This window comes from Doryrhamphus excisus, linkage group LG8, assembly GCF_037039965.1.
Source record: "Doryrhamphus excisus strain RoL-2023G ecotype Guam linkage group LG8, RoL_Dexc_Guam_v1.1, whole genome shotgun sequence".
Classification (NCBI taxonomy): Eukaryota; Metazoa; Chordata; class Actinopteri; order Syngnathiformes; family Syngnathidae; genus Doryrhamphus; species Doryrhamphus excisus.
Genome location: NC_136364.1, coordinates 2212721 through 2233549, shown reverse-complemented (window position 1 = coordinate 2233549; position 20829 = coordinate 2212721). Strand labels below are relative to the sequence as shown.

General features: G+C 43.7%; 1 protein-coding gene across 2 annotated transcripts in view; it reads left to right on the top strand.

Annotated features, from left to right (window-relative positions):
* Positions 1–1850: 1850 nt before the first annotated feature.
* The window catches only part of cntn5 (contactin 5), an 87220-nt gene continuing 68241 nt past the window's right edge, over positions 1851–20829 (top strand). The window contains exon 1 of one of the 2 annotated variants that reach the window (XM_058079846.2): positions 1851–2128. Coding sequence is in view for 1 of the 2 variants with exons in the window: in XM_058079845.2 (XP_057935828.2) it covers positions 2292–2311 (20 nt within the window). In the remaining variant the exon portion in view is untranslated. Of the gene's footprint in view, positions 2129–2209; positions 2312–20829 lie in introns of those variants that run through there. The other variant, XM_058079845.2, reaches the window with a different exon arrangement.

Genomic DNA, 20829 nt, shown 5'->3' with positions numbered 1-20829 from the left:
AATAGCCTCGTTAATGGACGGCTCTGCAGCTAATTGTGTTGCTCTGTGGACACAAGACTAATGAATACGCTTCTCTTCCCACTTGAACAAGTCAGGGAAGACATTGGCGGACAACAGCGTCGTCCTTACCACTGCACGCTACGTGTAAAACAAAACTCTCAAAGGATCCCAGTGCTGACAACCACCGCTGTAAAAAAAAGGACCCCCAATTACCGCTTCTTAAAAGATGGCATCTTTCCGCTGATAAGAGCTGAAAGCGCTGGAATTGATTATTTGTGCAATAGGAAGCGCACTCAGTCATGGCCACTGTTTAATTAATGATGGCGGACAGAGATAGGCCGTTAGCTCCATAATGTCAGTCAAACACTCAGCTCAGAGGAGCTTTGTAAGCGATCCCACAAACACGTGGAACACATCTAGGAAATGATGGGCGGAGACAGCAGATGCTGTCCCCTGGATGGAAGCACAGGTTGGACCACGTGGGGGGGCTGGGGGGTCACCGCCTCAGAGGGATTTTTTTGTTTGATTGAATAACGACAGACATTTCTCTCCATAGTCCTTCTTACCTGCTGTGGACAAATTACACTTCAATCTAAATGTATGTCTATTTTGTTACTTTTTTTCTTTTAATCTGCGTTCTTGGACCGCTACAATATAATCTTTTTTGTCTTTTTTATAGTATCCGTGAATGACTTGTTCTTTAACAACGTCCACATTATAACAACACATAATTACACGCTTTTCATTTAGCATTTCACATGTTTATGTTTGTTGTTTGAGCTAAATATATATATATATATATATATATATATATATATATATATTCATATGTGTGTGAAAGTTAACAGCAGTAACTAATTGATTAAGGTGCGTCAGACTCTGCGGGACACGTGCTGCATGCGCATGCGTTAATTTTTAATCTTTTAATCTGCGTTCTTGGACCGCTACAATATTTTTTAATCTTTTTTTTTTTTTTATCTTTTTTGTCTTTTTTATAGTATCCCTGAATGCCTTTTTCTTCAACAACGTCCACATTGTAACGACACATAATTACACGCTTTTCATTTGGCATTTCTCATGTTTATGTTTGTAGTTTGAGCTAAATATATATATATGAAAAATAGGCGTTAACAGCAGTAACTAATTGACTCTGCGGGACACGTGCTGGATGCGCATGCGTTAATTAGTAGGCTAAGGAAAAGGTATACTATATATGTATATAATAATAATAATGTCTAATATGGTTAAGATACTAAGCTATATATTCTGTTGTCATGCTGTCAGGTGGACCAATCAATTAGTAAATGGCAATAAATCAAATAAATCCTTGAAGCAGAGACCAAAAATAATAATAATAAAAATAGTGCTGGCTGACCTGCGGAATTTTGGTGATTTGTATATTTGTATTTTAGAAAATATTCCGTTATCAATAATTATTTAAAATGACACACTGGACCTTTTAAGACAACACAACTGCATAAAGATATGAATATTACATTGTCATATATAATAAACGCCTCGATGCAGCAACACGTGTTGGCCACTTTATTAGGTACATTTCTGATTACCACTCTTTTATGATGTCATACTTCTTACATTGTGTATATGATTATTTTTAATACCAGAACCAAATGAAATAGTCTTAACTGATGAGCGTGTACGGTCTACATTAGGCTGTAAACAATCCGATCATACCGATAGAAGTCCAAATACAAACATCATTATCATATTTATGTCATAAATGGCCATTTATTCCTCAGAACAACAAAGCAAACTGTTGGTGTCAGCGAGGAGTGGCCCCTCCTCGTCATGACTCCAGCAAGGACCACCTTTCTCCTCCAGTCATCATCTGCCGGGGTGCATCCCTGCAGAGGGACCTCAGCCTCCTGCAGTAGAGGAGCTCCACGCCGAGCACCGCCGACCGGAACCGGAACAGCACACCGCGGAGCAAAGGGCTTGTCTTCGGGCATGGATGTTGGCGGCGGCTGATCCGAGGTGCGAGCCGACTTCTCTGGAGATCCGTCCGGGTGCCGACTCGGGTCTGCCGGAGAGGGACGCGCAGCTCCGGCAGCACCGGCGGTGGAGGTCCGCCGAAGAGTCCGAGCGGCGGGGCGAGGGGCGAGGAGCGGTGAGTAGAAGTATTTGTTTGTTGCATTGTCTAGCCACGGTTGGACCCCCGAAGCCCCATACGTCCATTTGCTTTAATCTCCCGCACCTGAGTGGAGTTAAGGTGCTTCCTACCTGCCTGGCTTCCTTCTTATGGAAGCAATGAATGACACTGCACACCTTGCATGAAGAATGAGCACAAATGGTAGGATTCTCTTGCTTGATTGCATTTTAGCAGGTCACTAAGTCAAGTCAAATGTCATGTCAGTCATGTAGAATCATAGAAAGACATATTTGACTTTTCTACTCTTGTATGTTAGATACTAGGACATGTACTACATACGTTGCTAGTATTTTTACTCATCTGGGGCCACTTTTAAATCAGTACTTCCTTCATTCTCTGACATGTTTTTAATGTGGGAGGGCGGCATGGCCAAGACGTCTTTTTAAAGCCTGGCATGCAGAAGGACATGCATGTGCTGCTGCTGTTTGGCTTCCCTACCTTCCTTCCTTCCTTCCTTCCATACCTACCTACCTTCCTTCCTTCCTTCTTTCTTTTTTTCTGTACTTCCCTCCAACCTCACTCATTTCCCAAGCACATTCCCTACCAGCCTTACCGGAACATGCACGACTGGACACAACATTAGGTACGCCTGCATGCTGCTCAGCAGGACTGCATCTGTTCCTAATCATCTGACCCCGACCACAATATACGCCTCTAGATGGTGCTGGTCAACCCCATGAGGTGTCCAGGCAGCGTGACGGCATCTGTAAAGCTGCTCGGTGGAGAGAACCAGAGAAGCAGGTGGATAGACAGTAAATGTGATTGGAAGTTTCAGTGGCTGGTCGTATCAGCTGTAGGAGTTGATGAGCCGAAACCTGTTGGTGGTTGGACGCATTCCATAAATGAACAAAAAACTTAATTTGGTTCATCAACATGCAGAGGAGGAATCCACCACGGCACTCAGCACTCCAATGTTAGGGCCGTCATTCAGGATAACGTCTTAACGTCTGGAAGGATGAAACCAACCCTTTTCATGACTACTACCAGGAGAAGTATAGAGTATAGTGGCCCAGAAAGGTGCACTGTATTCGGGCACACTCTCCGAGCAGCCGCTGTGGCGACATGGAGGTGTCTGGCAAAACTTTGGCATATTTCAAACGCCTCACTGCTGTTCTGGGGGGGTGAGAAGGTGTATGGGCTCCCCTCATGGCGGAGCACTGCACGCACAATGTCTTCCTGGTTGTTTACAAGTGAGCTCAGGGGAAGAGAAGACAGGCCATTAACATCACAGGCAGGAGAAAGTAGGATAAAAGGAGCGCTTGATTTGGTCACCTGCACAGTACAGTAGTTTTATTATTATGTATAGTTTTTCCTATTATTGGACTTAACAGTATGACATGATAGTTCCCTTGGATAATTATCCTGCGCTTCAACTTTATTAATGAAAAAAAGGCAACATCAGCAAACGCAACTGCTCCCCCCCCCCCCACACACACACAGATACACACAGAGACAGAGCCAGGACTTATGTCCCACTCTCAGACAGTCCAAGCACAAGGGTCCTTGGACGTGTTCAAGGATGGGTCTCCGACCACTGATGAAAATGGATGTGTACTTTTGTAACTGAATATTATGTAAATGCCAGGGGTGTCACAAGAGGGGCGTTTTTTTCTCATTCAGAAAAAAGTATCTGCTGGGCACGAGGCCTGGGATGATGAATAAATGAATAGATGAAAATGAAGGGGGTCATTTTGCCGGCCTCATTGGGCACAAGGGTCTGTTGTCCTGGTCTGAGGCAGGAAGGGGTTCACCTTCTTCCATGGAACACACAGAGTGTAATGTAGTAGGGATTCTACTGTATATTGTCATGTACCTGTGTTTTCCTCATTGTACTTTTTGTGAAAGTAAAGTAGAAAGTAAATCTTGTCTGGTGAACGGAGTGACACCCCCACTAAATGCTGATCACTTTTGGAAATAAGAACATCAGATGCTGTTAGAAAGGCCAAGTTGCCGTATGATAGAGCCAATCAACAGGCGGCATTGTTGTGTGTGAGATTGTGCGGGTGTACCTAATGTTATGGCCATGTTGAAGCTATCAGTGCCGATTTAAGACGGGAGGCTTTTATTTCTAGTATTTCTCGAGACGCTCCATCGGTTTAGTCCTGCCTTTAATTTCTTTTTCATTGCGGAGTTGAAAAGGTGCCGTGGGATGAAATGCATATTTCAGCTTCACATCAGGGGAGCAGACGGATCCAATGGAACAGCTGCGTCCGTTTTGCTGGCCTCTCATCACAGTTCGCCGACGCATTCGCCGGCGCCACCTGCTGTCCGCCCGCTGCCGGGTGGCAGGTGCGCTGAGCGTGATGTCTGGGACGCTAACGTTGACGGACACGAGCGCGTCGGCTTGAAATAAAAGAATATTGGCGGGTGGCGGGGCTGGGTGTGCGGGGAGGGGCGGGCTAATTGAAAATGACAACGATGCGATGAAGGCTGACCCCGAGGCCACGCGGAAGAAAATGTATTTGAGCAGGGAGGACAGAGGAGAGGAAGACGACGGCACCCACGGGTATCTGCTTGTCACGGGCAAGTCTTAGTGGAAACGGACATAAAAGTCTTGTGACCCAACAAGTCCCTGAAGCTTTGAGTGCGCTTCAACCGCGGCAACGCTGCGATGTGTCATCACGTCATCACGTCCAAGGCTGGCCTGGCACTGAGACGGAATCACTCGCAAAAACTCAAGCGCAGCAAAACTTTCTGTTTTCAACTGTGAAACTTTGGCAACACGCCGACGTCTTCCTGGTGACACCTGGACCTTTTGTCTTGGTGCTAATCCTGAGTCAGTCGTGTCTTTAAGTGCAGGACGAGGCCGGGTCATGACCGTTCCTGTTCCTACCTGAACCTTCCATGCGCCCCATTGCATCTTCTCTTACTGCTTTCCTGGTCTTCTCCTCTTTCTCTATGTTCATGATGCGTTTATGTGTTAGTCTGAGCTGTGCCTCCTTTTCCATCTTAGTTAGGGGTTAAGGTCTTAGCCTTAACACTACCTTCTTCCTTCTGAGTTAGGGTTCGGGGTTAAGGTTAGGGTTAGGAGGTTAGGGCCTCACCTGTACCTCATTTCTTTCTTAGTTATTTTGTAGTTTTGTAGTAGTTTGTATTTTTTCGTGATGTTTGAGCGTATACCGTCCCTCAACCCCCAAGAAAATACACCCCTAAAAGTGGGTAAAACCAAATATGAGGTTATGCAAAACCACACTCAAGAAACAGTTGCAACTTGCAAAAGATCTGTATTCACCCAATAATTGCATTGGCTTTCACTGTGCTACTGGTAGTTTTTTGTGGGAGTATCAGTGTTGATCACTCGGGTAGATCACTGACTGTGGTCGAAAAAGGCTAGTAGCAACTCCAGAACTCTGTGAGATTGTAATTTTAACATGCTCACTGCATGCGCACCCTATATTGCTACACAGATGGCCGCTTACTTACACACACTGATACTTTGTTGCTTAAAGCTTGCACTGCTGACTATTCAACATGACCAAGGAACATAGGAAAGGCATCGGACCTCAGCAACAGTTTTTGGCGCATAGTCCAGCTTGGCCCACGCAGGAAAAGCATAATAGGCCTCCTTTAATGAATTCATCATACAATTAATGAAATGAAGTGGATAATTTTGCTGGAAAGAATACATTGCCTTGCGAATCCATCCATCCATTTTCTATGCCACTTATCCTTACTAGAGTCACAGGCATGCTGGAGTCTATCCCACCCTGGACTGGTGGCCAGCCAATGGCAGGGCATGCCATGTTCACGTGTGTCTGTTTTCCTTGGCTCCCGCCTCCAACAGGCAGGAAGAGAGTTCACTCTGAGCATTGGGTTTGAGTTAGCATTAGAATGTGGCATAAATAGCAAGTGTGTGCAAATGCTACCAAAATGTTTTATGGTGGCAAGGGTTTGACCCCGGAACAGATGATTTCTTTTCCTGCTGAATTATTTCCATTGGGAGGAATTGTTCACCAGTGTCCCCGGGCAGAATAGAAAGCTTTGCGATGCCTTGGATGAGTGACAGCGAATATCTTTCATGTGCAGATATGTAAATACGGAAGGATAGAAGTCTTTTGAAGAAAAGTTGCTGATAACATTTCCTTGTTACATAAAGCCAACCTCGCCGGTCGTGCTTCGGCTGAGCGACAAACACCGCCCTCCGGGATTCATCTGACATCTTCATTTATATAATTGCTGAGATGCTCACTGCCCCCCCCCCCCCCCCCTGCATGTCACTCTTATGAATGACTTGGATGCTGACGCCAGTCGAGCAGACAATCCCACAAGCACCACTGCTCCTGACACGCCGGAGCCTCGCCGAGACAAAATAGGGCCTGATAATGACATTACGTCCCCTCATTGGATCATATTTTCTTTTAGTTGGGAAGGGGGAAGCTGGGAACGCTCCATTTGACATCCCATGGCAGGCGCACAATGTCAGCATCCTTTATTGTGAAACTGCAGCGGCTGTCTGAAAGAGCAAGTATCCAGAACAAAACCAAATTAAAACCAAAGGAGAGGAAACAAGCAAAGTGATTGGGCGACATGTTACATTGCTTTCTGTTTGTTCTGCCGAGTGTTCAGCCAAAAATACCACAGCAGATACTTCCTGTTCTGAAGCCTTGCGTGGCCGAGTTGCACCTTGGAAACATAGAAATATAGCATATAGCATTGATCTTTACACTGTAGCACTGTCTTTTACATCACAACCGCCTACTGTTGACAACACAATGTCATCTAACCCCAAATGGACTACATTTACTATTAATAGATATTATCCTAGATTGTCATCGTCAGAAAATACACAAGTATTATTAATACACATACTATTCAGAACCAATATATTTGTATATGCAACAGTTTGATACGATTCAAGGTGAGTCCATTCAATTCAATTTGTTTGTTATTGTCGACATGAATCTTCCATCATAACATGAAGGTACCAATAATATGAAAGTATTACTAATGCACAGTATCTACAGTATCAATAGTGTCAATATTATCAACAGTATCTACATTATCAATTGCGTCAACAGTGTCTACAGTATCAATAGTGTCAATATTATCAACAGTATCTACATTATCAATTGCGTCAACAGTGTCTACAGTATCAATAGTGTCAATTGTATCTACAGTATCAATAGTGTCAATATTATCAACAGTATCTACATTATCAATAGCGTCAACAGTGTCTACAGTATCAATAGTGTCAATTGTATCTACAGTATCAATAGTGTCAATATTATCAACAGTATCTACATTATCAATAGCGTCAACAGTGTCTACAGTATCAATTGTATCTACAGTATCTACAGTATCTCTACATCCTGCTGAAAAAACAGCATAGACCAGCATGGAAATTATGCTGGTCTATGCTGGTCTTTGCTGGTCTATGCTGGTCTTTGCTGGTCCACTAGCTAAACCAGCATAGACCTTCTGGAAGATCTAGAAAACTTTATGTGGGAGTTATTGTGTGTAGCTGCTCTATAGGAGTCCACAACCCAATACAAAGTCCAAAAATGAGCAGAATAGATTCCCTTTAATATCAGATAAAATCATCTTAAAAGTAATCAATAACTTTTCTTAAAATAGAAAATGTTAAGTCAAGGGGACTAGAAAAGATCTAGTTTTGAGTCATATGTCCCATCTGAAAATGAAGATGACTCATCTGGTTTTAAGAAATATGCTCAACTCAAATTAAGACAGTCAATCTGAAAACTGCTTCATTGAAAACGTCAGATTGCAGACTATTTTTCTTCCATTTCTATCAAACCACGTCCTTGTGATAAAGACAAAAAAAAAAACAGAAGGAAAGGAAGCTCTGTAAGTTTTTTTTTTTTTACCCTTTTTCTCTGTTCTTTTAAAACAATCGTTTCAGTGACAGGAAGAGTGAGTACTCTAGTAATTAGTTTTTTTTGCTTTCTGTGAAGCACAAGCAGTAGAAATGGTAGAAATGAAGTGTGAAAAGCTCAAAAACAAGCTGAGAAAGCGAGAGAAAAGATGGTCTTCTCGTCATCTCCTCGTCATTTTAGTCATCTGCTGTTTGACAAGCACCCTGCTGACCCTAACTGAAACCCCCCACGCGTGACAAACGTGTCAAATGTCAAGCAGCGTTGTAATTAACACCAACGACATCACAGCACAAAGACGGCCTCAAAGGGCGACCTCTCTCTCGTCGCCCTTTTTCTTCCTCCTTGGCTTCCCTGCCATCCAGCAGCCTGCTGGGTTTAGGATGAGCTGAAATGTTTGGCAGACTCATTCTGCTTCATTACGTCCTTCTTTCATCAGCGTCCGTGTGAACGAGGACACATACTCCAAAATACTCCACCGTCACCTTGCCATGGCAGGACTTTGACACAAATATTGAAGACATATGTCATGATATTCAATCATAGCTAAATGAGGGAAATCAAAGAATATATACTTTACAGTAAAGTCTCGTTATATTGATATCGGTTATATCGAAGTACTGCTTATTACGATACTATTTTCATTTCCCGGCAAATTTCTAGTCTTTTATGATATAATTAGTTCCGTTAGAACGATACCCGGTTATTATGATAATCCGGTTACTACGATGCCCTTTTCATCTCCCGCCAGCCAATTTGGTCTGCTTATATCGATACAAAAGCAGCTTAAATCAATCTTTGCTTAAGGATTTCAATACCAAAAAAGAACACGGCAAACGGCTGCTTCCAGTCAACTTTATTTTTCACACTTCCACCACCAGAGTGCAGCACACACACCGATTCCCGCACTTCCTGGTTCACAGGTCATGCTCAACCCGCCCCACATAGCTGGCCAAACACATGCCTGCAACAGAAGAACCAACTGACATAGCATACACACCTATTCCAACGAAGACACAAGCGTACAAATACATGTATTTAATTGTGTTGTATTCAGATATCTTTTTATCGCTTGCAATAATCACTGTTTTTCATATGTACATGCTGGCGTTTGTGGTTTCTCTCGTGTGTATAGATTCTATACACACGAGAGAAACCACGAACGCAGTTGGTTCTTCTGTTGCAGGCATGTGTTTGGCCAGCTATGTGGGGCGGGTTGAGCATGACCTGTGAACCAGGAAGTGCGGGAATCGGTGTGTGTGCTGTGCTCTGGTGGTGGAAGTGTGAAAAATAAAGTTGACTGGAAGCAGCCGTTCGCCGTGTTCTTTTTTGGTATTGAAATCCTTAAGCAAAGATTGATTTAAGCTGCTAAGTGCATTATTGCCCACTTTTAATGCAGTTCGGCGCAGGATCGGATATATCGACAGTCCGGTTATATCGATATTTTTTCCGACTCCCGACAATATCGATATAACGAGACTTTACTGTATAACAGAAATGATATTTCTTTGTGTTACCCATGTGATTCTGGTTAGCATCATCCATCCATCCAGATGGTTCGACTCAAACCAAAACCAACTTTAACCAAGGCAAGTTTTCCCAAAGAAAGTAAGGCTTTCAATGTAAGTGCGGACCTAGCAACATGTAGAGTATAAATGTATAGTACTCAATGTATGCTTGTATGCTCTCCATGTTGGTGCATTTTCCTACTTTCACTTTCAAATTTGTACAGATATGATCAGTTTTTTGGGGGGGGGAGCGTGAAAAAATGTTTGTCCCTTAGGGAGTTCATGTCAGAAAATAATTGAGGAACAGATTTTATTGACAATAATTATAGTTTCACACACAGAAAATATTGCAATAGTAATGACAAACAGAAACAGACTGTCAGGTCTGAAACTTGTCAACAGAACATTTAACACAACTTTTACCAAGAGTGGCAAACAAGGAAGGGGAGGAGGGGAGAATATACGTATGTTTGGAGGGCAATCCCTTTTTTACTCTCATTGCTCTTGTGGGAAAGAAACGGGCTTTTTGCTTGCAATATGCAGTTTTACATTGAATAAACAATACCACAAGTATGGTATGTACTGTATGTCATAGACAAATGAACATTTGACTTCACTTCGACCTCATTTTATGCCAAAAACCTGCATTCATAGTCACACTGGAAAAAGGTTTACCTGTAAAAAAGTTATTCAATAATTCTCATTTCAGTATTGTTTATTAAATAGAGTCTGTGGTCTATCATTGGTTAGCATCATGTCCAGCTGCCATGGAGACAGTTAGCAAGAAAATAATACAAGGTAGCACAACGCAGATTTGTACGAGCGTATCGATATCCATAGGTAATTCTGTTTGAGAATCGATACCGGTATCAATACCCATCCATCCATTACTAATTGAGAACATTTGGAGAAGTACCAGAAGCTCATGTTCCTTCCTCCCAGCACGTTAGCACAGTTAGCATAACACCCGCTCCGCCGAAGCTCTCCAGACTTACCAGGTGCTTCCTCTTGGGGTCTTAGCTAACAGTGTGCTATCAGTTGCCAGAGTCTGTCAACAAGGTGATGACGGGAGAGAAAATGCTCCCAGATTGCTGATGTTCTTTTCCCTTCCCGCTGATTTGATGTGGCAGGAGAGGTTTTTTTTACATGTTTTTGTTATGGAGCCGTGGTGCGGTAGAAAGATTAGCCAGATGAAGGTGCGCCGTCTCAGGCATGGCGGGCGAGGTCTGAGGCGGCATCTGCAGCCTGCTGATAGTTCAAAATAAAAGATTAGCCGAAACGACTGAGACGCCTTTTGACATTTGAAAGATTTGGATTCATTGCGTGGCGCGCCGTGGAAATAAAGACAGACCAGGAGAGCTGTGACTTGCAGGTTTTATGCATAAACTTTAGCTGAACTTTTTGCTTTTTCCCCTTGGTGGGGGTATGCTGGGGGGGACAGGTGGGGCACTGTGTGAGTTTGTGTTGCGTATCTGTGTGACAACGTTGTGTGTCTGGTTGTAATGTCAGCGTTCTCACTGTTGTCGGCAGGTTCTTTGGCTTCCTGACTCCCACTGGCCTTAGTTTGATAGTTTTTATAAACGCTTTGCTACGCTGTATTGCTATTTTACACAGATCTACAGTACCCTGTATGCTTTCAAATAGACCAATATAATAACTGTTTTATATCAAACTTTATATTTAGATGTAAGTCTAGTTTCTGCACACCTGGAGGTAAGAAGGACTTGAAGACACGAAATAGTATGACAAGACTACTACCAGGGGAACCAGAGTATAGAGGGGGAAGAGCCACCTTCTGTGGCCCAGCAAGGTGCACTGTACTTGGGCACACACTATGATCCGCCCCAATGCCTGGACAGGACCAAAAAAAAGAAGCTTTTTTTTTTTAATTATAGTCCATGCTAGGTTTACATTACCATCACGCTTGAGTAGCTATGGTTGTCCATCATTTTTACATTCATGTAGTTGTGGTTCTTAGTCTCTGGTTCTTAGTCCAGAGAAGGAGAGGCAGATGGACGCCCACTTCCAGTTCTGTCCTTTGCAGTGATCATTTCACTGATAACTGCTTTGAAGGAACATCTTTACAAGAACCATTTGGCTCACACATTTTGAAAAAAGGATGCTATTCTCACGGTACACAAAACAAGGAACAATGACCACTGCGGCAAAGTCATGCTCCATCTTCTAAACACTCTTCCACCATAGTGACAAGGTTAGCTTTACGCCAGAGCAGTAATCCTATTGGGTTTTAAGTCTCCATACCAAAAGAAGAAAGCTGTAGATTTGAACGTTTTGTGTGACTCCAAAGTGTCTTGGTGACGTATTGGTGGATTTTACTTATTAATTCAAAATCTTCTCATGTTCTTCAGCATAACACTGTTCCTTTTTAGGGATAAATGCCAGGGCAAGAATCTTGTAGATGTTAAAGATCATGTAAAGACGTAGGCCTGATCCCAGGATCAATGATTGGACTTTCCTTAAAAAGCTCTGCTACTCACAATTTTTAGTAAAGCCATCATTTCCTCTGCTTATACCGGTTCGGATGTGGGGGCAGCAGTTTCAGTGAGGAGGTCCAGACTTCTCTGTCTAAATGCAGTCTAGAGGCAACCTCTCCCAGTTCCACAGGGGGGCATAGAGGCATTACCAGGCCAGCTGTGGGACATAATCCCTCCAGCGTGTCCTGGGTCTGCCTCGTGGCCTCCTTTTGACTGAGTATGCCCAGAACACCTCAGTCATTTGGTCTTCCAGTCACAACCCAAAGCTTGTGACCATAGTTGAGGTTAGGAACGTAGATTGACTTGTAAATCACAAGCTTTGTCTTCCAGCTCAGCTTTTTCACCACTACAGTCTGTTGCAGCGACCGCATTACTGCAGATGCTGCGCCCCAAGATACTACTAAGACCTCACTCCTAACCTGGAGGGGGTAATCTACCCTTTTTCATGCTTTTTCTGTCTCATCGCAAAAGTAAATGTTGAAGGTTACAACTTTATGTGGCCATCAAGACCACATCACCTGCAAAGATGGGATCCTAAGGCCCCCAAACTAGACACCCTCACAGAGTCGGTGAGAAAGGGCAGCCTTGGCAGAGGTCAGTGTTCATTGACAACTTTGCTGACAATGTGAACCAGGTATTGTTCTACCTGGTTCTACTGACGGTGGAATGATGCAGAGAGAACGATCAGCCCACCAAGCAACATTTAGCGAGGTACCCCCTACTATGTGCCATACGGCCCTTGAGCACCTGGAGCAGGAGCCTGCCTCTCAATTCTCCAACCTTTAGGGGAGTATAACTACATATGTGACAGAGTAAGAGATATGAGGTCAAAGGTCACCCAGTTCTACCCAGTATTTTCATTCAAACGTAGTCTACTCAGTTATCAACAGGTCTAGTTGTTATGAAGGGGAAGTCAGCATGTATCGTGTATCTAATGCAGCTCATGTTTGTTGTCAGACCGAACTGACTATCCAAGTCAAAGCTAATGGCTAAACGTCTGAAATCAAGGTCTGTACGCAGCGGCCTTAAAAAGCAGGATGGCAAGAGCTGTAGATGAAAAGCCAAGAGGAGTTCTTAGGGTCATCGCTTTTTATTCCAGAGTAATAAAATATCTCACATTCTCTGTGAGAATAGGAAATAACCTGACCAGCTGCTCTGATCCCAATTTCAGACCTTTCCCAACCAATGTACCAGTCGGAGACTTTTATATGTATAATGCTGAGAAAAGAAGAAGGCTTTGTGACTGTCCGTTTATCTGCTGGTTCTTGGTCTATGGAACATCGCTAACCGATGTAGCCAAAAGTACAGAGACACACTGTGTATAAAGGTACTGCGCCTTGATACATACAGTATTTGAGTACACCTACGTATGAGTATACAGTATTTGGGTAGATGTTATTACATCTTGTCGAGGGGCGATACTTACAGTAAGGTAGGATGTACAGTGGCCTCCAGAACTGAGAGGTTATGGACAATCAATCCAAAACATTGGTCATCATAGCCACTACAAGTATTTGGAATGCCCTGAAGACGAAAGCAAGTACTGGTGTACCAAGTCACAGATGTGGAACAGGTTCATCCATCTATCCATCTTCTTCTGCTTATCCCAGGTGGGCTGATCCAGCCTAAGCAGGGAACCCCAGACCTCTCTCCCTGGCTACGTTGTCCAGCTCTTCCCATTGAACCCTAACATTTTCCCAGGCCAGACGAGTCTTCTCTGAGCCCTCTTACTGGTCATACGTGCGTGCCCTGATGCCTTGGTTCCTCTCCAGGTGGAGAAGCAGCTCATGACGATAGGTGAGGGTAGGAACGGAGATGGACCAGTAAATTGAGAGCTCTGACTTTGGGCTCAGCTCCGTCTTCACCACAAGGGATCAAGGCCGCACCAATCTTCCTTCTGTCCATCTCACATTCCATCCTTCCCTCAGTTATGAACTCCTCAACTTGGGATCTCATACTTGGAGGTGCTGTTTTTCATCCAAGCCGGTCCAGGGAACAGGTAGAGCAAAGAAAACATCAGAATGATGACATTGAGCGAGCTGGAAAGAAACAACTGTTAGTGACTTCAGCAACAACCTGCACAGGGCAGAAGAATTTGACCAAAACGTCCAAAGGTGCATGAACGGATGAAAGTTCAAGGCTGGTCTAAATACGGTAAATATATTATGACGTATTGCTTGTGAGGAGTTTGCGGTTCTTTCACCTCCTCGGTTCTGACAGCTGCTGTATGCATCCCAAGTGTTCTTCTGACCGGATGAGACCTTTGCATGAGCCGGACCAGTTCTACTGTCTCTGACATTTTGTTGTTTCTAATTCCTATCCAAGTCATGGTATCGCTGGGTTCCGTCCTCGGCTCGCCTCCTGCCGTGTCTCCTCCGACAGCCACTGGATTTATTCCACCCAAGCCAGCGAGGGAGCATAATTCCTTGAATATATTTCTCTTATGTAATAGCAGACCCCTGGTGGAGGGATGAGTGATTTAATCATGCGGCCCAGTGTCGTCGTGCTGACAATGAACCCTGCACACAGTCAGCAGTGTGATGCATAAAAGTACATTTATTTATCCGCATGCGGACGAGAAGAAAGGGAGCCGTGATGGCAGCATCATGTCCTTCAGATATGAGACTGACGCGAGGCTCCATTAGGCATGGAGATGAGACACCATTTGGCGGGAAGCGGCTTTATATGATGCCGTTATTCAAAGCTTCCACGGTGTGATAAAATCTGATGGTGGCGCTGTGTGGCTGTCTGCCGATTACCGTACTGTTGGAAAAACAAGCCTTTCATTGGCTACTTTCCACATCCGAGCAAGCAACCAAATGCTATTTATTGACTTGGATACTTGGAGGACTTTTGGAATATTGTTATTAGCACATTCCATCCATCTATTTGGTAGAGTAGACCAGACAGCTTATTTTTTATCCAAAATTTCATCTAATTCCAACAGACACAAAATGCCCAATGGTCCATCTTCCCCAGGTACCGACGCATGGTACCGTTTGATTTTACGTGAATGGGTTGGTACCCCATAGCCCTATATTTGGTACCATAAAAACACGTCAAAGGATAACTATACAATGCTATGCCAGGACAAATTGCAAATAAAATTATGCACCGACTGTAGCAGAAATTATGTGTGTATTTTCCACCACATCAATGATGACTTCCACTTCCAGATCATTTTACATTAGTTTAGGCTAGGGTTAGGTGTTGGGGTTAGGGTTTACCCCGGGCTCACACTGGATCCGTCATGGCCGCCGGAAGCATTTCATATGATTGGGATGCCTGTTGCAGGCTCACACCAGCTCCGTGCAAAGGAGCTCAGGCTGCATCGGCTCTACGATAAAACGGAAAGAATCCTTCTGGTTCTAACTTTCACAGATGCCGGAGCGCTCTATGGTCATTAATAATAGTAAACATGAAAAAAGACATTCATTCATTCATTCGTTTTCGACTGCTTTTTCCTCACGAGGGTCGCGGGGAGTGCTGGAGCCTATCCCAGCTGTCTTTGGGCGAGAGGCGGGGTACACCCTGGACTGGTCCCCAGCCAATCACAGGGCGAAAAAGACATATAAAATATAAAAATGTGATATTGGTTGATATTGGTATCAGGACCCTAGCCGTGACGGACCCAGTGTGAGCCCTGGGTTAAGGTTACATTAGGAATTTGGGTTGGGTTGGGTTAGGGCTTTGGGTCAGTTTGTTTTTTCATCGAGTTAGGCTGAAGTCCAAACCTCAGTCATGTAAGAGTTACTTTTGCATGGAATTCTATTGCTGGAATAGAAGATCTTTGTCTGCAGGTACAGAGGTGTCATACTCTGATGTAAGATTCTTCTTCGTGCCAAACACACACACACACACACACACACCACCAGTCAGAGGACATGGAGGCCCCTCGGGAAGCTGATGCAGGCGGTGCCTTCAAGTAAAATGCTGCGTAATGAGATCAATATATCATCGGTGTGCAGAGGGAATACGTATGTGACATCACAACAGATAGTTACAGCTGACTGAGCTCCAATTATTTTTGAAAGCCGCCACCGCTGACGTTGTGTTTCTTTCTTTCTTCCATTTTTTTGGTCCAGCTGGCTTGTACTGAGCAGCCAGGACAGAGCGATGTGCTATGAGCCAATCAGCATTGTCTGCATCACTGTGAATATTTCCAAATGGACTGATGACTGACGGATGAATGTGTGCACATGCAAGAGCGATCTTGTGTTCCATGTGGTTTCAAGTTGTCACGTACCCGATGGACCCTTAGTTCATCTTGCATTTATTCCCGCTCCATGAACCTATTTAGTTCCCTTTGTTTGCTTCCATTCCCAACCGCTAAGAAGTGCTGTATGGGCGTGTTGCCACGCGTACTTAAACATCATTGTCGCCTTTCCCCATGACTTGACTTACAGTCATTTTTACACACTTTCACGCATAAGTGCATGTGTTAACTCGCCTGACCCGAGTGGTCCACAATGAGCCACCGGTGCTTCCACTTCCTGCCACCAGGGGCGCATGCGTTTCACATCAACACTGATATTCTCTCATATATTTAGCAACACGACACCAGTAGAGCTATGGATTCTATGTTGGTCGATGTCATTCACCATTTAAAAACTTTTTCTGTTGCTTTGTTTCATCAAGCAAGGCAAAGAAATAAACCAAAAGAAAAAAAACAAACATTGATGTCCATGATGTCCATGTTCATGAAGACTGCTGATTTTGCAGATGATGCAAACGTGCTCATGCATGGAAGATATCATCCTATGGATGGACATTCTCTTCCTTTCTTTCTCAGCAACCTCCAACGGTCGGGGCTCCGTGATGTCAAGGTCATACCTGCCTTAGCTCCCTCAAGGTTGATAACAACAGTGGACATAAAGAAGGAACCTCAAGCTAAAGTTGCCTTTTAGAGCTGAAACGTCTTCAGCAGACAGGAAGAGTCAGCGCAGTGACTTTGGCATGAAATCATGAAGGATATGGATCGGGCTGTTTGAAAGATCCAATGAAGACATTAGGATGAGTTATGGAGAGTAAGAAAGACATCTTACAGTCCCTTCCTCTTCTTCCAGCCTTTAGTGCGTCATTAAGCTGCTGCTGTGGGATTGTTTCATGCAATCTGGAAAAGGCTGATTAGCGCTCAGCAACCTCACTTTGTTATTCGTTCCATGCTGGGATGGATGGGAGCTGTTGGACAGTCAAATGTCTGAAGCTGCACAGGAACCGGTTATATCGGTGGAATCATAAGAAACAAATATCAGAGTATGACAATCGATGAAATGCTGCTGGGGGGGGTATTGACAATGTGGATGGGTGTGGCTATTCCTGTGGTTTGATGTGCATTAACTGCTTTGGATTGCAATGAAGTCGAAGTTAGTTGTGCCGGAGAGGTGCTGACTTCCTGGAGCGGAGGAGACGTAGATCATGTCAGCAGCATGGATGGATATGATTCCAGATGTTTATAGTACATTTCTATTTATTCCCGCACCCCCGCTGGACTGCCTCCTTGCTAAGAAATAAATGTCTCGTCAGGTTGGACAATTCCATTTCTCTCTGCTTCCACGCGTGACTGCTTTTATTTTTTTGGGGGGGGGGGTTCCTTTACGACATGATTTGTCGACTGATGCTTTTCTGCAGGAGCACAATGCTTCAAGGATAATGACATGTTGTCACATACAGAATTGCACCTTCATGGGAAAATTGCGCTCCCAGCATGTGGATATTCTTTCCTTTGGGCCAGACTCAACCTTCTACATATCTATCCTCCTGGGAGCATACGCTGGCGCCTCATCTCATGTTGGTTGTTTACTAAAACGCCTCTTGTTGCTCCACAGTGGTTTTTCCCAAGAGATTGGTAGAGACGAGCACGGTAGCTAAAGAGCAAAAAAGCGGGCTCATCTTCTTTTCTTCTTTTCATAATTTTTCTGTCAGTCGTGAACGAATCAACGAACGGGTTCGAGTACTGCGATGCTTGAAATATTCAACCTGTACAAATGAATACACTCATTGGCCACTCTAGTTAGTTTAGACATATTTCTTCCACACCAAGTAGGTACATGTGGTGACCCACATTATTGTTGTAATGTTATGTCATTCACCAGAACGTCCAGTTCGTACGAGGGATGGGACCATTAGCTGTGAGAAAAAGTGCTGTTGCTGATTGTCGAGTGGAGCGTAAACGAGTTTGTTCCACATACCTTGACTCTTGACTCTGATGAAAAGTTGAAGATCACAGCCTTTAAAATGTCGAAATGTTGGCGACAATGTGGATTGAACGGGATTTAGCGTCAGGTATTCACACTGTCATCATCTCTTGATGCCAAAGGCAGAAAGCTTTCTCTCTTGGACGCAGTAAGACAGTCATTTCTAACTTCTCCAAACATCTTGAGGCTCATGGAACTAAAAAGTCAAGACAAGATCCCATTGGCTGTCTGTCAAGACACGGGACCATCCTGGGTCCAAATGAAAGTTGGTACCGGTGCAGAGTGCGGTCCCATAACCATCAGACACTATCTGCGAGATAATAAACATCTTCAAAGGCCTGGTCTTCTTCAAGATCTGGAATGGTCAAACATTGGTCTGGAGAGCACCAAACATTGGACATTGAAAGATGGAAGAAGGTTTTTTTCACCCTTAATGGTCCTGATGGCTTCCAACGTTACCGGCATGACAAGGAGATCCCACCTGAGATGTTCTCCACCATCATTATCCTTCCGATAGAGCTTCAGGTCGTGTAGGGGCGTCAAACAACAGGATCTCTGTGGAAATGTTTGGCTTTGTCAACAGGACAATGCTGGACTTCACAAAGGATGTTCCTTTGGGCCATTCCGTGTGTGAAGCTCTGCTTAGAACCTTGTTAAGATCCAACATTCCGACATTCCTGACGTGTTTCAACTGCTGTTAAAGTTGAATATATGGTGTGCCTAATGAAGTGTCCGGTCGGGGTTGGGCTTAAAAGGTGCAAATGTTGACAGTCCTACTTTTCCACCCATTGTGGATGTTTGCAGTCAGCATTCCAACCCAAGCGCTCATGTGACGGGGCTGCCTAGCATCTTCGTTAAGACCTTTCCACGCGTGCTATCGATTGCTTGTCGTCAGCGGTTCAAACGTGATGTCAGCTCAGTGAGCGGCGGGGTCTCATGACGCAGACGATAATTACCCGCGCTGCTCTCCCCTTTGGTAATTGTCTTCTGATTGAGGTCACGGGGACAATTAAAGCCGCTGAGGGGTGCAAAATGTGCCGGCGAGAGCGCCGAGACGGCAACGTTAGCGACGAGGATGAGCGGCGAGGATAATTGCGCGTGGGAACGACCTCAGAAGTCAGTTTAATGATCATATGGGCTTTTTAGCTAGCCACACGACGTCATTGATAGCTTTGGCGTCCTCGTCCTCCTCGTAGAGGTCCGGCTAGTAGCTCAGATGTTCACACTGAGTTCACATTGAAGATTCTTCTTTTGTTTTCATCCTGTTTACTAAATGTTATGGTCATAGGACGTCTTAGGTGGACGCATGCAGGAAATAAGCAGCAGATACGATGGCGGACATGATGCCGATATCAAATCAGAATGTGAGCTGTGTGTTCATTTTGTCAGGATGACTAAGATGTTTTGGTTATTGCAGAGCTGAAGTGTTGCAGCAGGGTATCATGGTATCAAACTCCTAAATAAAAACATAATTTTCCAGGAACATCTATGGAGAAAGGGTTTGGGATTCACACTCTGAGCTAGAAAACATTAGCTCACCATTGTAGCGATGCCATTAATGTGTTCTTTATGTATTCCGTAGTTTTGCTAGCATAGATCTTCATCTATAAGGTCATCAAAACTTACCTTTATGTATTCCCACAGCATTTTGGGCCCCTGATGTAAAGCTAAGTGTGATGTAAAGCTCAATGAACTAACCCCCACTCCACTTTGTATCAAAGTCTCGTCTTCTCTGAGCTGCTTAGGTTTCCGTGATGGCGTGTGTATTGGTAATGGTAATGGTAATGGTAATGGTTTTATTTCATTTGAACATGCATCAGATTACAATTGAATGCATCACATAATCAGTTCACAGTTCCACATGTCCAAAAGGAGTAGGAAGAAGCAAAGCTTATTAAATCCTACCCCTCCATCTGGCACTTTTACAATCAGTAACTGTTACATTTGTTCACTTCCTGCTTTCCATAATACATTTTTTTTAAATAATGTATAATGTAGGAGGTGATATGAACATCCAATGCCATAATGGGTACCACAGTAAGTGTCAATATAGTGATATATATAGCACATCATGACTGGTTCAAGACTCTTCATCCTTGTATTTAGCAAACATCAACTGCTTGTATTGTTTCTTGAATTGGCTCATCGTTGTGCATTGTTTGATTTCCTTACTCAATCCATTCCATAGTTTGATTCCACATACTGAAATGCTATGGCTAGCATAACGTAGTCCTAGCATAGAAGTGTTTCAAATGTACTTCTTCCCTGAGATCATATTTCTCCTCTCTTGTAGAGAAGTATTGGATGACATTTTTAGATAATTGGTTATTTTTAGACTTATGCATTATTTTAGCTGTTTGAAGATGAACTATATCAGCAAGTTGAAGTATTTGTTTATTTTAAAAATAAAGAGTTAGTATGTTCTCTGTAGGCGGCATTATGAATTATCCTTACTGACCTTTTTTGCAGTACATTTAGCGAGTGAAGATTGTTTTTGTAGTTATTACCCCATATTTCCACACAATAAGTAAGATATGGTAGAACCAGAGAGCAGTGTCCCACTGGAAAACGCAGTCTATGGTTTGAGAAAGCGTTTGAAATATTTTGATGGTGCAAATAGTTAAATAG